Here is a 13,727-nt window from a genome sequence, read left to right as displayed (position 1 = left end):
TTCTGACCGTGGTTAAACCCCCACCCTGTATACCAAGAAAAATTGAGCAAGTCCTGCATAAAGCTCTATAAATTAACTTCACTCCAACTATTGCCCACATTATTTTCTCTAATCCCTATAACCAACTGTAACATGCTCACTGCCCCACCTGAAATCAGCTAATTTAGCACAGAACTGAGATCGAATTGGAGCCCTTCCCGATGAGAATGGCTAAGCTACTTGGTATAAACACTGAGCCATTGGGGAGGTCCTGAAAAGTATCCTTCAACGCGGCTTGACAAGTGCTTCTGATGGTACAGACCCCACCACTTACACCATCCACACTAATCACGGACAGTCCCCTATATCAGGTAAATCATGCTAACTGTTTGTCATTACCATTGGAGTCAATTACAAAAGCGCAACTTAATACTTACTAAATATGCCAACTACTTTGTGCAGTTCAGTACTTATCAATTTAAAACCTTCGTTAATTTCCGGAAACGCCAGATCCGCAATCAGTTTGAAGCACTTTTTACAACTTCAGGAAGCAGTCAAAAGTTGAAACTGCCATAAGTTTCCACTTTCTGATTGCCTCCTGTTAACAACACGGTGAACAGTAAAGTCGTACTAGATTGTAGGAATGAAATAACTCCTGTAGTTAACAGCGCCAACAGCTAATTGAAGCCACCCGAAGTCTCCATCAGCTGTTGACAATTACGGGCGGCAATCGGAAAGTGGAGACAGGACAGATTCAGTCAGCTGTTCGTTGTGCTGTTAACAACTAGAAGAGTTATCTCATTCCTACAATTGAGTATAGTTGTACTGTTTGCCACGTATAGTGGAAAATCACTAGCGCAAAAGCTCCCACTATATGCGGTAAGGCCTGTATTCATTTTTTGTTTGTGTTAATAACTGTGTAAAATGAAACACAGGATTGCTGTTTCATGTTCATTTGCTCAAACGCAAACAAAAAGAATACAAAGATTAATTTAGCACCCATCATTGCACACTGAACATTAGCATTTTTTTTAAGTATTGTGCAAATGCAGATCTCTGTCCAGTTACACATGGATGCACATTTTAAACTCCCGGTGATCATTCACTCTTGTTATAGTGTGTGCTTCTAAAATGCAGGTTCACTTCATGTGACAAAATACACTGATACAGGCTGCTAATTATTATGCTTCAACATCAAAAAATAATGAAACAGATGGTGCTCTGTGTCACCACTACACAGGCTGCTGGGATGCATTAACAATGTGTTCTAATACAGCATGGAATAATTGTGCGTTGTAATATCACAATGGTTGTACAAGTCAGCAAGCAACACGGATTAATTCTTCAAGATGGAAATTTGAACTCATCATTCGATCAGTGTAATTCTTTTGCTGATGTTTTGATTTTCTGTATTTGAGTTTAAATAAAAGGCCCGCAAATTTGGAGGAATACTGCAATGATTTGTGGATTTGTAATTCTGCCGCCTTTTTCTTTTGATTTTCTCTCCCTTATGTTCTGAAGACATTTGCAGGGACTGCAGTTCCCCCGCCCTTCACTACTTTGCCAAAGTTGGCTACGTGTGAGCCGAGACTATGTGTTGGCAGCTTCTTTGACAGCTTGAGTCTGCTTTTGTTCTTGCCCAACATGCTCCTATTGCCTAATTTGTGCTTCCCAGTGCTGGATAGAATTCAGGCGAATGAAACCCGACCAATTTTTTTTATTCATACCAATGGTTTCCAACCACATTTGCACCATCACCAAGACGGCCGAGTACCATCTCTGTAACATTGCCCAACTCCGTCCCGCCTTCATCTGCTGCTGAAAGCCTCATCCATGCCTTTGTTGCCTCCAGAACTGACTATTCCAATGCACTTCTGGTCGGCCTCCCAGGTTGTACACTCCATAACCATGAGGTCATCCAAAATTCTGCTGCCCATGTCTTTAATTACACCAAGTTCTATTCACCCATCACTCCTGTGCTGGCTGAACAACATTGGCTCCCAGTTAAGCAACACCTCAATTTTTAAAATTCTCATCCATTTTTTCAAATCCCTCTATGGCTGGGAATTGAATCGGGGACCTTTTCATATATATTGCTTGGTGCCTTTACCTGTGACTAGACCACTGGGAGCCCTGACTTAATTCTGCATTCATTACAACACCTGTATGTGCAGGGTGGATTGAAACAGTGTCCTATTAAGTTGTAAAGTAATAGACCAACAAATTTGCTGGAGGTTCTTCTTCCTTTCCTTCAATATTTCCATATATCTTGAATTAATTTACCCACCCATGAATGTTAGAGAGCCTCGCATATAAGCCTTAAATGAAATTTGCATATCACCAATGTGTGCATCATGCTAATTAAATATTTGTTAGACTGACACCTAAGTGCAGTACTGTGGGAGCTCTGCACTGTTGGATGCAGTGTTAAACTGAGGCCCAACCTCAGGTAAATGTTCAAGATCCTATGGCATAATTTGAAGAGCAGAGGGGTTCGCCCAGGTGCCCGAACCAAATTTATCCTTCAACCAACGCCTAAAACAGATATTTGTCTGGTGATTTATCTCATTGCTGTTTGTGGGACCTTGCTACACGCGCATTACCTCCTGCCTCCTCCTGCATTACAATAGTTAACTACACGTCATAAGTACTTCACTGACTGTAAAGCACTCCCTGTGACCGCGTGGGTTTTCGTCGGGTGCTCCGGTTTCCTCCCACAGGCAAAGACTTGCAGGTGATAGGTAAATTGGCTGTTGTAAATTGCCCCTAGTGTAGGTAGGTGGTAGGGAATATGGGATTACTGTAGGGTTAGTATAAATGGGTGGTTGTTGGTCGGCACAGACTCGGTGGGCCAAAGGGCCTGTTTCAGTGCTGTATCTCTAAATAAAAAAATAAATAAATAAATATGCCCTGAGGTCATGAAAGGTGCTACATAAATGTAAGTCCTTCTTTGTTTCTCTATCTTATATCGAGATGAAATCTTAAAATCTCTATTTTCAAACTGCATCAAACATGAAATGCAAAGCATAATAGTTGCATAATAAAGCGTAATAGTGTCTGTCTACTATTTTGTATAATAACATAGGCATGATGGGCTGAATGGCCTCCTTCTGTGCTGTATGATTCTAAGAATATTCCTGAGATGAACTCAGAAGGGTAGTTTTAAATAAACAAAAACTGTGAAAAATCCATGTCACCAGCCTGATGGTTCAGCTCATGAAGTCAAGCCTTTCCTCTCTTGAGATGTGAGGCCTGATCCAGTGTATAATTCACTCTCAATATCTCATTCGCAGGAGAAAATAGGGCCCATGTCAATTCCCCTGTCAACTCCAGTTTGCCATTGACAGTAATATCATTACAAATGGACGCATTTAGACAAACCAATCTTTTTGGGGCTTACAAAAATTGATGGCAGACAATGGAACTTTTGATTTTTGTGTTTTTGCTATTATAAACTATGGTAAAACCCAACTTGTAGCCAAAAGGATTATGCTAATGTCTATTCCCTTCCCCATCTGGCTCTACCAGTGTTACAGATGAAGTAATTTTTGGGGTGATTACTGATGTGTGGCTCCTCAATGCAACAGGACAAAAATAGACCAAATAAAATGTTATTATGTGGGTTCTAAACCTCTCCGAGATGAACAGAAAATTGGAACAAGAGGTGGCAGGATAAGTTCACTGCAGCCAATTGTTTTCATTTTCGCTATACATAAGTGATCATCAGGTGATAGAGGAGGATTGCTGCATTGGGGTATGCTATTATGGCCCACGTGTGCTGCAAATTTGGATCTAGAAGCTAAGTCATCATAGTACTGTTTGAGCTTCTAGTCCTCATGACTTTCATGGGGCAGTTACCATATTTATGAATAGATTCTAACTCAGGATCTATTATCATACACATATTGAGAAATATGAAAATTGCTGGCAATATTTTGACTTAACTTTATATGTGGCCTTTTAGCCTCCATGCTGTTAAGCTAAATGACAAACAGAAAGCTTAGTTTAGTTTATGGGGTATCTGCGATTTGCCGGTGGACACTGATATTAATTGCTTTCTGGTCTGCGAGCAACCACCAGGGTCAGGGTTGTAAGATTGCAGTCATTGTTGCCTGTGTAACTCAAACTGGTACTGAATGTGCATGAAAGCCTAACAGTCTGCTATAATGCTTTGGTGAGTAGTACAATTGTGTTAAGAATGGAAGTGCTAGAGTCACAGCAGAAAACCAATAATGAAGGGGGAATTATGGCATGCTTCCTTCATATTGATTGCTGGTGCATCATCTTCATTTGACTATGGAAGTACATCATAAGAACATAAGACAAACGAGCAGGAGTAGGCCATTCAGCCCCTCAAGCCTGCCCCGCCATTCAATAAGATCATGGCTGATCTGTCCCAGGCCTCAACTCCTCTTTCGGGCCTGCTCCGCCTAACCCTCGACTCCCTTAGATTTCAAAAATCTATCTACCTCCTCCTTAAATACGTTTAGTGACCTGGCCTCCACAACTCTGAGGCCGAGAATTCCAGAGATTTACCACCCTCTGAGAGAAGAAATTCCTTCACATCTCAGTTTTAAATGTGTGACCCCTTATTCTGTAACTATGTCCCCTAGTTTGAGATTCCCCCACTAGTGGAAACATCTTTTCAATATCTACCATGTCAAGCCCCTTTAAAATCTTATATGTTTCTATAAGATCACCTCTCATTCATCTAAACTCCAATGGATAAAGGCCTAAACTGTTTAGCCGTTCTTGATAAGACAACCCCTTCATCCCAGGAATCAGCCGAGTGAACCTTTTCTGAACTGCTTCCAATGCTAGTATATCCTTCTTTAAATACGGGGACCAAAACTGTATGCAGTACTCCAGGTGTGGCCTCACCAACACCCTGTACAGTTGTAACAAGACTTCCCTATTTCTAAACTCTAACCCCCTAGCAATAAAGGCCAAAATTCTGTTTGCCTTCCTAATTATTTGATGCACCTGCATGCTAACCTTTTGTGTTTCATGCACAAGAACACCCAGATCCCTCTGTACTGCAGTATTTTGTAGTCTTTCCCCATCTAAATAATAATTGGCCTTTTTATTCTTCCTACCAAAGTGGATGACCTCACACGTTTCCACATTGAACACCATCTGCCAAATTTTTGCCCACTCACCTAACTTATCTATATCCCTTTGCAGATTCTTTGTGTCCTCATCACAACATGCCTTCCCACCTATTTTTGTATCGTCAGCATATTTGGATGCAATACACTGTGTCCCATCCTCCAAGTCATTAATATAGATAGTAAATAGTTGAGGCCCTGGGACCGATCCTTGTGGCACCCCACTAGTTATGGCCTTCCAACCTGAAAAAGACCCATTAATCCTGACTCTCCGTCTTCTGTATATTAGCCAGTTCTCAATCCATGCCAACGCATTACCCCCAATACCCTGAGCTCTTATTTTGAACAATAACCTTTTATGTGGAACCTTATCAAACGCCTTCTGAAAATCTAAATACACTACATCTGCTGGTTCCCCTTTATCCACTCTGCTTGTTATATCCTCAAAGAACTCTAACAAGTTTGTCAAGTATGATTTCACTTTCATAAAACCATGTTGACTGTTTGATTGCATTATGTTTTTCTAAATGTTCTGCTATTTCTTCCTTAATAATGGACTCTAGCATTTTCCCAATGACTGATGAGCTAAATGAAGCTTCCCAAATGAAGCTTACTACAAGTTTAAGTATAAATGTAGATGATTTTTAATGCATTGAAGTTCATTAGTTTTGTTGCTGTTTTCACATCCTTGTAATAGACAGTCATAAGTGCTCCCTTTCCCACTACCTTTCCAGGTATAAGATGATTTCAGAGTTCACGTGGCCAAACCATGACATGCGATCTGATCAAGAGGCTGTGAAGAAGTTGGTAGAGTGCTGCGGGTTTCAGCACGATGTGGCTTACGGGAAGACCAAACTCTTCATTCGGACTCCAAGAACATTGTTCACTCTGGAGGATCGGCGAACACAGATGATTGAAAGGATCGTCCTCTTCCTGCAGAAGGTATGAGCAAGAGTTGTTAGAGTGTGGAACAGCTCTGCCACCAGTCAAAGCGAAAGATAATGTAATTATTTAAATATAGGAATAGTAAAAGTTATCTTCGACATGATGAAGCATAACAATCCAGTTATTTTTATTGGAAATTACTCTGCAAAGTAAACATTCCTCCAAGATCCATGTCAAAGCAACTGTAGTTTTAAATCTTTTTAAAAAAAAAAATAAACCACTTGTAATGAATATTATAAAGCAAAATTTCTACATTTCAGAAAATCTGAATATTTTGTTATAAAGTGAAGTGAGATAGGAATACACTTGGAAAGTGCAGGGCGAGATCTACAATTTCTGTCTCAAACAAAAGGATGCAATACTGAGAATTAAATCTGACATGATACAGCCAGTTTTTACATTCAAGAAAGAGATTTGAGCTGGCAGTACAGTGGGGATAGAAAGGCAAGGGAGCACTGTGATTGTCAGGCAAGTGATATACAACATCTGATGACGCTGTCAAGCCTATTGTAAAAACCATTATCATGAATCTCTGTAAAACTTGTCTCTGATTCAAGTACAGGACTCTTTTTATGGCATGAATCTCAGAGAAGACCTTTCTGGGTGCTGTAGGCTTCTAATCACAGGATTTGGGCACTTCCTTGAAGAAACTATTCTTTGTAATCTGCACTGTTTTGCATGAGAGCATGGAGATAATCTTCTTTGTTATTGTTCACCTGTAATCCATTGTGATCTTGCACTTCTGTCGTTATACATGCTGCCAGTGCACATGCAATGCTCATCAAACTCCACCAACTCACTGTAAGGCAGTGCTGGCCATTGTTCACAAACAGAGATAAGAATATAGAAATAAATCTGTTACATCTGTTACCCAAAATATCAAATGGCCAGGGGCTGGCTTGCAGACTTCCTTGGGAGTCTGTTCTTAATTTTAAGCTTTAATGTTGCAGCATCTTGAATTGCTGCTGGTCTAAAACCAACTAATGAATGCATTCTGGCATTCACCGCACACCTGCTGGTTTTCCTGTGTGGGATGACTTTGATTTAATGCACTTTCTCTGTATAAAAATCAGCTACATTGACTGTAATTCAGGGAACCACAGACTTTAATTCGAGTCCTCCAGATTAATGGGATCAGCACAAATACTGTTTAAAAGCTGCAAAATTGAGACTGAATTTCATGTTGCCTATTGTTCTCTCCGATTGGCAATTACAGTTTACATAGTTCACAAGACTTGGCTAACCCAGTAATACGCCAGCAATGTTTATATCTACAGAATTAAATGACTCTGTTTCATACTGTGCACTAATACACAGGTAGGGATACAGAGCAGATCTAATTACAAAAAAAGCTTGTAAATTCAACATGGACTTCTATCAGCAATAATGCAAATCTTTTCTTAATGTAATCTGGACCAGCTCAGTTTAATTTAGCAATTCTATTACACCATTTTGTGTTGACTGAGAGTGTGCTTTCAGATTAAGGAAGAAATAACTCTGAACACAACCACTGTCCAGGATGATTAGGAAAGACATGGCTAATATTTAGCATTAGCTGGCTTGTCTGTTTTTATTTCAGCAGCCCTCATGCCAGCTGTATTTACTGTCACTTTTACTAACTAAAAGACATGTCTGGCTCTCTTATCTCCACCCTGTGATCTCCTCAGCTAGCAGCACTGGTGCTGTGGGAAAGAGAAAAAGAAAACTGTTGGAGGCAAAATGGTAAGAAAGAAGGGAAGAAGTAAGCGGAGAGTGAAACAAGTGAGGAAGGAGGGAGTGGGATGAAATGAGGAAGGAGAGTCAGATAGAAAACCTAAAATGAAAGAACAACTTGCAATAGTCAGTATGTTTAGTTACAGAGGCATGAAAGACTGAGTTATTTTGTTAGAGCTGAATCACTCACAGGTAGATTTGTTCAAATTGGTTTGAGAGACCCTTGAACAAAGGCATGCGCGCGGACCTCTGATATCCTTACCATTGTTTTGTCTGTTATTGCTATGCAGGTAAGTGCAGTCAGTGACACGCATTCTCCCTGTGTTGAAATCATGACATCATGCACTCTTGTATTCTTTTCCAGTTTCTTTCAACTATAGAACCTCTTACCTTCCTCAGTCTTCACATCCGAAGATGCAAGTTTTAAAAGCTTAATGTTAGTAAATTGCTGCTGCTTAGTTTGCCTAGCTTCCTCCTACTTGGTATGTCCTGCAGTATGGAACATGGCCCTTCACCAATATTTCTCATCAACAACAACTTGCCGCACCCCTAGATACAGTTTAAATATATTAGTTTGCTTTAACAATGAATGCTGCAGAAATGCTAGAATGACCTAAGTACTGAGAAGCGAATATATTTCTAACACATCTCCTTGAAGTTGGAGGTTCAGCTAGTTATGATCTCTCCAGAGCTGCTCCAATTGTTTAGCCTGGACCCTTTTGCTATACATCATTCCAGCATATCAGCCATGTTTAATGTTGTGTTGAACTGAACTCCCTTTGTACAACTACACTTATCACCACGTTTGTGTGCTAAATACAAGAAACCAAAAAGAAATGGGAACCCCGGGCCACACAAGAATTAAGAGGCTGTTCACTGAATAAGGAGCTCATTTATTCTGAGCAGTTAAAATATTCGTTTAAACTATCAAGACTGGCCTAGAGCAGTACAGTGAACACCTACTTGGCAAACTATGATATTAATGCTCACCAAGAGCTCTAGACTCTGTACTAATGGGTGTTATGATTTTAAAAATTGAGAGATGCGGGGGCTAAACGTATTGGCCCTGAAACTGAGCGTGGAGATTGCCATGTGCAGTTAATCTGCACCAATTGACTGCAATACAGACAGCACACTAACTGTGTGCAGCCTGCTATTTCACAGGATTGCAGTATCCAGTAAGTGCTGAATCTGACTTGGAAATAGTAAAGAATGACTAAATATGGGAGAGAGTGGGCTCCAAGGTTTTCAGGTGCTGCACTGGAAGCCTTGGTGAAAGTGGTGGGAAGGAGGAGAGATGCCCTGTATCTGCAGAGTTGGGAAGCCCTCCAGGCGCACGCTCAGATGGCAGTGAAAGTAGATAGCCAGGGAGATCAATGCCTCGAGGACCTGGATGCAGTGCCGCAAGAAGGTCAGTGACCTCACACGAGCGGTCAAGGTCAGTGAATGCATCTTTAAATGCCATATCCTACCACATGCACCAATAATCTCAGACACTGCTCAATTCACCATACCCACATCACTCGGCTACCAACAATCTCTGAGAATCAGGGCTCATACCCCATCATCCATATGCTACACCATACCCTCACAGGTGGCACTGCTCCAAGCCTCACAACCTCATCTCAGCTTGCACACACTGCCAGCTATTCTACCATGACAGCCACATCAACCAAACAGATTGCAACACATTCATTGACACACTTTTCTCTCACCGAGGACAAGCGGCACACAACCAGAGGCAGCAGGAGGCATGGCTGTGTGTCCTCACCTCGATGGAGGAGATGGTGTTGGCCATTTCTGAAACCATTGGAAGATGACAGTGTCCTCATAACTAATCCTCCTCACATTCCACCACCCCTCATCACACACTCTCATCTCAGTGATAGGGAAGGTAATGTGTGGGATTGTTGGTGAATGGGGAATTGAGGATGCAGTTACTGGTATCGTACTGAAATGAGTTCATCACGACAGCCCAGGCAGAAAGAGATTGTCTAGGTTGTCTCCTCTCTTCCTCCTCCGCCTCTTCCTTCGTTTGCTCCTGCTCCTGAGTTGCTCACCTTATTCCTGGTGGCAGGGACTGTCCCCTGATGGTGCAGTTGCACGGCATGCAGCAGACCACCAACAATCTTGACATTCACTCTGATGAACACTGCAGGATGAATCCAAAGTGGTCCAGGCAGTGAAAGCGTCGTTTCAGCATGCCAGTGGGCTGCTCCTTCACATTTTTTGTGTCAGCATGACTTTCATTGTATGCATATTTGAACAAGTGTGCGTGGATTGCACATCAGAGTCATCAGCCATGTGGTCAGCAGATAGCCTTTGTCGCCCAGCAGCCACTTTTTGGTTTGCTGCGGTGGCTCAAATGCAGCTAGCACAGTGAATTCCTGCAGAATGAAGGCTGCATGACATCTGCCAGGATACCAAGCATTGACCTCCATGATTCTCTGTGTAGAGTCATACACCAGCTGGAAATTGAGGGAGTGAAATCTCTTTCATTCAGAATATCGGGCAAAGTTGACATGCAGTGCCCACAAAGAGATGATCATGCAACTCCAGGGCACCCTGCAATCCCAGAGAAGCCATTCACTCACTCTGCCTGCTTCTCGCTCTGGCCGAAGAGAATGAAACGTAGTTAGCGCTCAATGAATATAGAACATCAGTGACCTCCCTTACATAACGGTGAATGGCAATCTGTGAGATGTGGCAAATATCTCCAGCTCCAGCCTGGAAAAAGCTAAATGCATAATGGTTCATTGCCACTGTCAGCTTTGCAGCCACTGGCAATATAGTCCTTGTCCTGCTTTGAAGTTGCAGCTGGAGCACATGGCAGATTTCAGTGATTTGTTCTTACTGATGCACAGATGTCGCGCATGTTGTTTCTCGCTGAGGTTCAGGTAGAGAATTGTTCTCTATACACCCTGGGTAGATATGGCCTCCTGCTGTGAGAGTCCTTCTGCCCCTCCTTCCTCCTCCCACTTCTAAAGCTTGTCCTGCTCTACATGCCCTCTGTTCCTTCTCGACCTAATGCTGCATTCTAAAGGGGATGCCTACTTCCAGGGCGGAAAGGGCTATCACCAGGGGGCATAATTTTAAGGTGATTGGAGGAAGGTTTCGGGGAGATGTCAGAGGTAGGTTCTTTACACAGAGTGGTGGGTGTGTGGAATGCACTGCCAGCGGTGGTAGTAGAAGCAGATACATTAGGGACATTTAAGCGACTCTTGGATAGGTACATGGATGATAGTAGAATGAAGGGTATGTAGGTAGTTTGATCTTAGAGTAGGTTAAAGGTTCGGCACAACATCGTGGGCCGAAGGGCCTGTACTGTGCTATGTTCTACTTGTGAACCCATGTCTCGGAGCAACTAGTTTGTGCAGAAGCCTTTAAGTCAGCACAAATTCCTTCTGCCACACCACTCTGTAGACTTTGGCAACTTAAAATAACTAGAAAAATTGTAGAATTAAAACAACAAACATGTAAGCAGCTGATGATCCCTTTGAATAGCGCTAGTGGGGAGTCGGTGGGAGGTGGGGCAGTGGAAGGTAATTCCTTCCTGTTGCTGAATGCATGTTCAACTGGGTGAGCTTAACATTAGCTGGAGTGTTGAGCTCCACAATGGCACCACAGGGATGAAATCAACAGTGCACGATCTGCCTGTACTGCGTACTTGAAGCAGCCATTCACTCTGCCTGCGCTAATGCCCTTACCAATATGGCATCCAGCACAACTCGCACCAAAAGTGTGTTCACACTGCAGATGCCATTTTGGACACCAAACGGCACCTGTGGTGCCAAAACAACAGATGCTGGTGATCCAAATTTCACGCCGGAGTCCTTTAATCATTTTGCACTCCACATAATCATGCATTACTGAACCACACTTTGATTTGTCTCCTTTCTCTTTCCTACCTGTGTCAATTGATGCAATGATTTTGTTTCTTCTCAATCAGACCGAAATAGCCCAGACTGCTGTCTGCCTCAGATTTCCATATTTCCCCATCACTATTTATCCTCTTCTCGCACCATGTCTCCTGTCCTGATATCCTGCTCTGCCTCCAGTGCACCCCCCATCCCCACCCCCCAACCTTTGTCTGGGGAATGCGAATAACGATTGCATTATAAATTTCATGTGCAATATAATATACAAATACGGTGTTCAGTTTCTACTGGTCTTCACTTTCCTTTCCTTCCTCCAAAGAGGGAGAAAAGGTCAATTCTGATCGATACTTGCATTATGGAAAACAAATGGAAACTGTCAATACTCCACAGCCTGACTCAGGATTTTGTTAATGGCATTTTATTAACAATCAGGGGTGTACCTGGCTGCACGTTATCAAACATTTTTAAAAATTCATTCTCAGGATGTGCGTGTCGCTGGCAAGGTCAGTGTTTATTGCCCATCCCGAATTGCTGGTGAGCTGCCACTTGAAGCGCTGCAGTCCATGTGGTGTAGGTACACCCACAGTGCTGTTAGGGAGGGAGCTCAGGATTTTGACCCAGCGACAGTGAAGGAATGGTAATATAGTTCCAAGCCAGGATGGTGTGTGACTTGGAGGGGAACTTGCAGGTGGAGGTGTTCCTATGCACCCGCTGCCCTTGTCGTTCTAGGTGGTGGACGTCACAGGTTTGGAAGGTGCTATCAAAGGAGCCTTGGTGAGTTGCCGCAGTGCATCTTGTAGATGGTACACACTGTGCCATTGGTGGAGGGAGTGAATATTGAAGGTGGTGGATGGGGTGCCAATCAAGTGGGTTGATTTGTCTTGGATGATGTCGAGCTTCTTGAGTTTTGTTGGAGCTGTACCCATCCAGCTAAGTGGAGAGTATTCCATCACACTCCTGACTTGTGCCTTGTAGATTGTGGACAATCTTTGGAGAATCAGGAGGTGAGTTACTCGCCACAGATTTCCCAGCCTCTGACCTGCTCTAGTAGCCACGGTATTTATATGCCTGGTGCAGTTAAGTTTCTGATCAGTGGTACCTCCAGGATGTTGATGGTGCGGGATTCAGCAATGGTAATGATATTGAATGTCAAGGGGAGATGGTTAGGTTCTCTCTTGTTGGAGATGGTCATTGCCTGGCACTTGTATGGCGTGCATGTTACTTGCCACTTACCAGCTCGAGCCTGGATGTTGTCCGGGTGTTGCTGCATGTGGGCATGGACTGCTTCAGTATCTGAAGCATATGCCTTCCTAACCACCTTATTGACCTTTCCTGCTATCTTCACGGATCTGTGGACATTCACTCCAAGGTCCCTCACTTCCTCTACACCTCTCAGTATCCTCCAATTAATCGTGTATTCCAGTGCCTTGTTTCACCTCCGCAAATGCGCCACCTCACACTTCCCTGGGTTGAATTCCATTTGCCACTTTTCTGCCCACCTGACCAGTCCATTGATACCTTCCTGCAGCCTAGAGCTATCCTCCTTGCTATCGACCACACAGCCAATCTTTGTGTCTTCTGCAAACTTTTTGCCCCCTACATTTATGTCCAAATTGTTAATATATAGCACAAAAAGCAGGGGACCCAGTACTGAGCACTGCGGAACGCCACTGGAAACAGCCCTCCAGTCGCAAAAACACCCATCAACAGTTATCCTTTGTTTCCTGCTAGTGAGCCAATTTTGTATCCACCTTGCTACATTTCCCTAGAGCCCATGGACTTTTATTTTTTTAACCAGTCTGCAATGTGGGACCGTGTCAAAAGCCTTGCTAAAGTCCATGTAGACCACATCAACTACACTAGCCTCATTAATCTTCCATGTTACTTCAGAAAATCTGATCAATTTGGTCAGACAAGATCTTCCATTAACAAATCCATGCAGGCAATCCTTTATTAATCTGTGCCTTTCCAAGTGACTGTTTATCCTGTGTCTCAGAATTGATTCCAATAATTTGCTCACTACTGAGGTTAGACTGACTGGCCTGTAATTATTCGGTCTATCCCTTGCTCCCTTTTTAAACATAGCTACAATGTTAGCAATCCT

At 42.8% G+C, this 13,727-nt stretch overlaps 1 protein-coding gene across 1 annotated transcript in view; it reads left to right on the top strand.

The window, feature by feature from the left end:
* Positions 1-13,727, top strand: part of LOC137348057 (unconventional myosin-Id-like) — a 552,237-nt gene that overhangs the window by 221,372 nt on the left and 317,138 nt on the right. Inside the window, exon 16 of the mRNA XM_068013182.1 lies at positions 5,822-6,029. Within this exon, the coding sequence (XP_067869283.1) occupies positions 5,822-6,029 (208 nt within the window). The remainder of the gene's footprint in view (positions 1-5,821; positions 6,030-13,727) is intronic.

Source organism: Heterodontus francisci, chromosome 33, assembly GCF_036365525.1.
Source record: "Heterodontus francisci isolate sHetFra1 chromosome 33, sHetFra1.hap1, whole genome shotgun sequence".
In the NCBI taxonomy this organism is placed as follows: domain Eukaryota; kingdom Metazoa; phylum Chordata; class Chondrichthyes; order Heterodontiformes; family Heterodontidae; genus Heterodontus; species Heterodontus francisci.
This window is presented reverse-complemented; position numbering and strand designations above follow the sequence as displayed.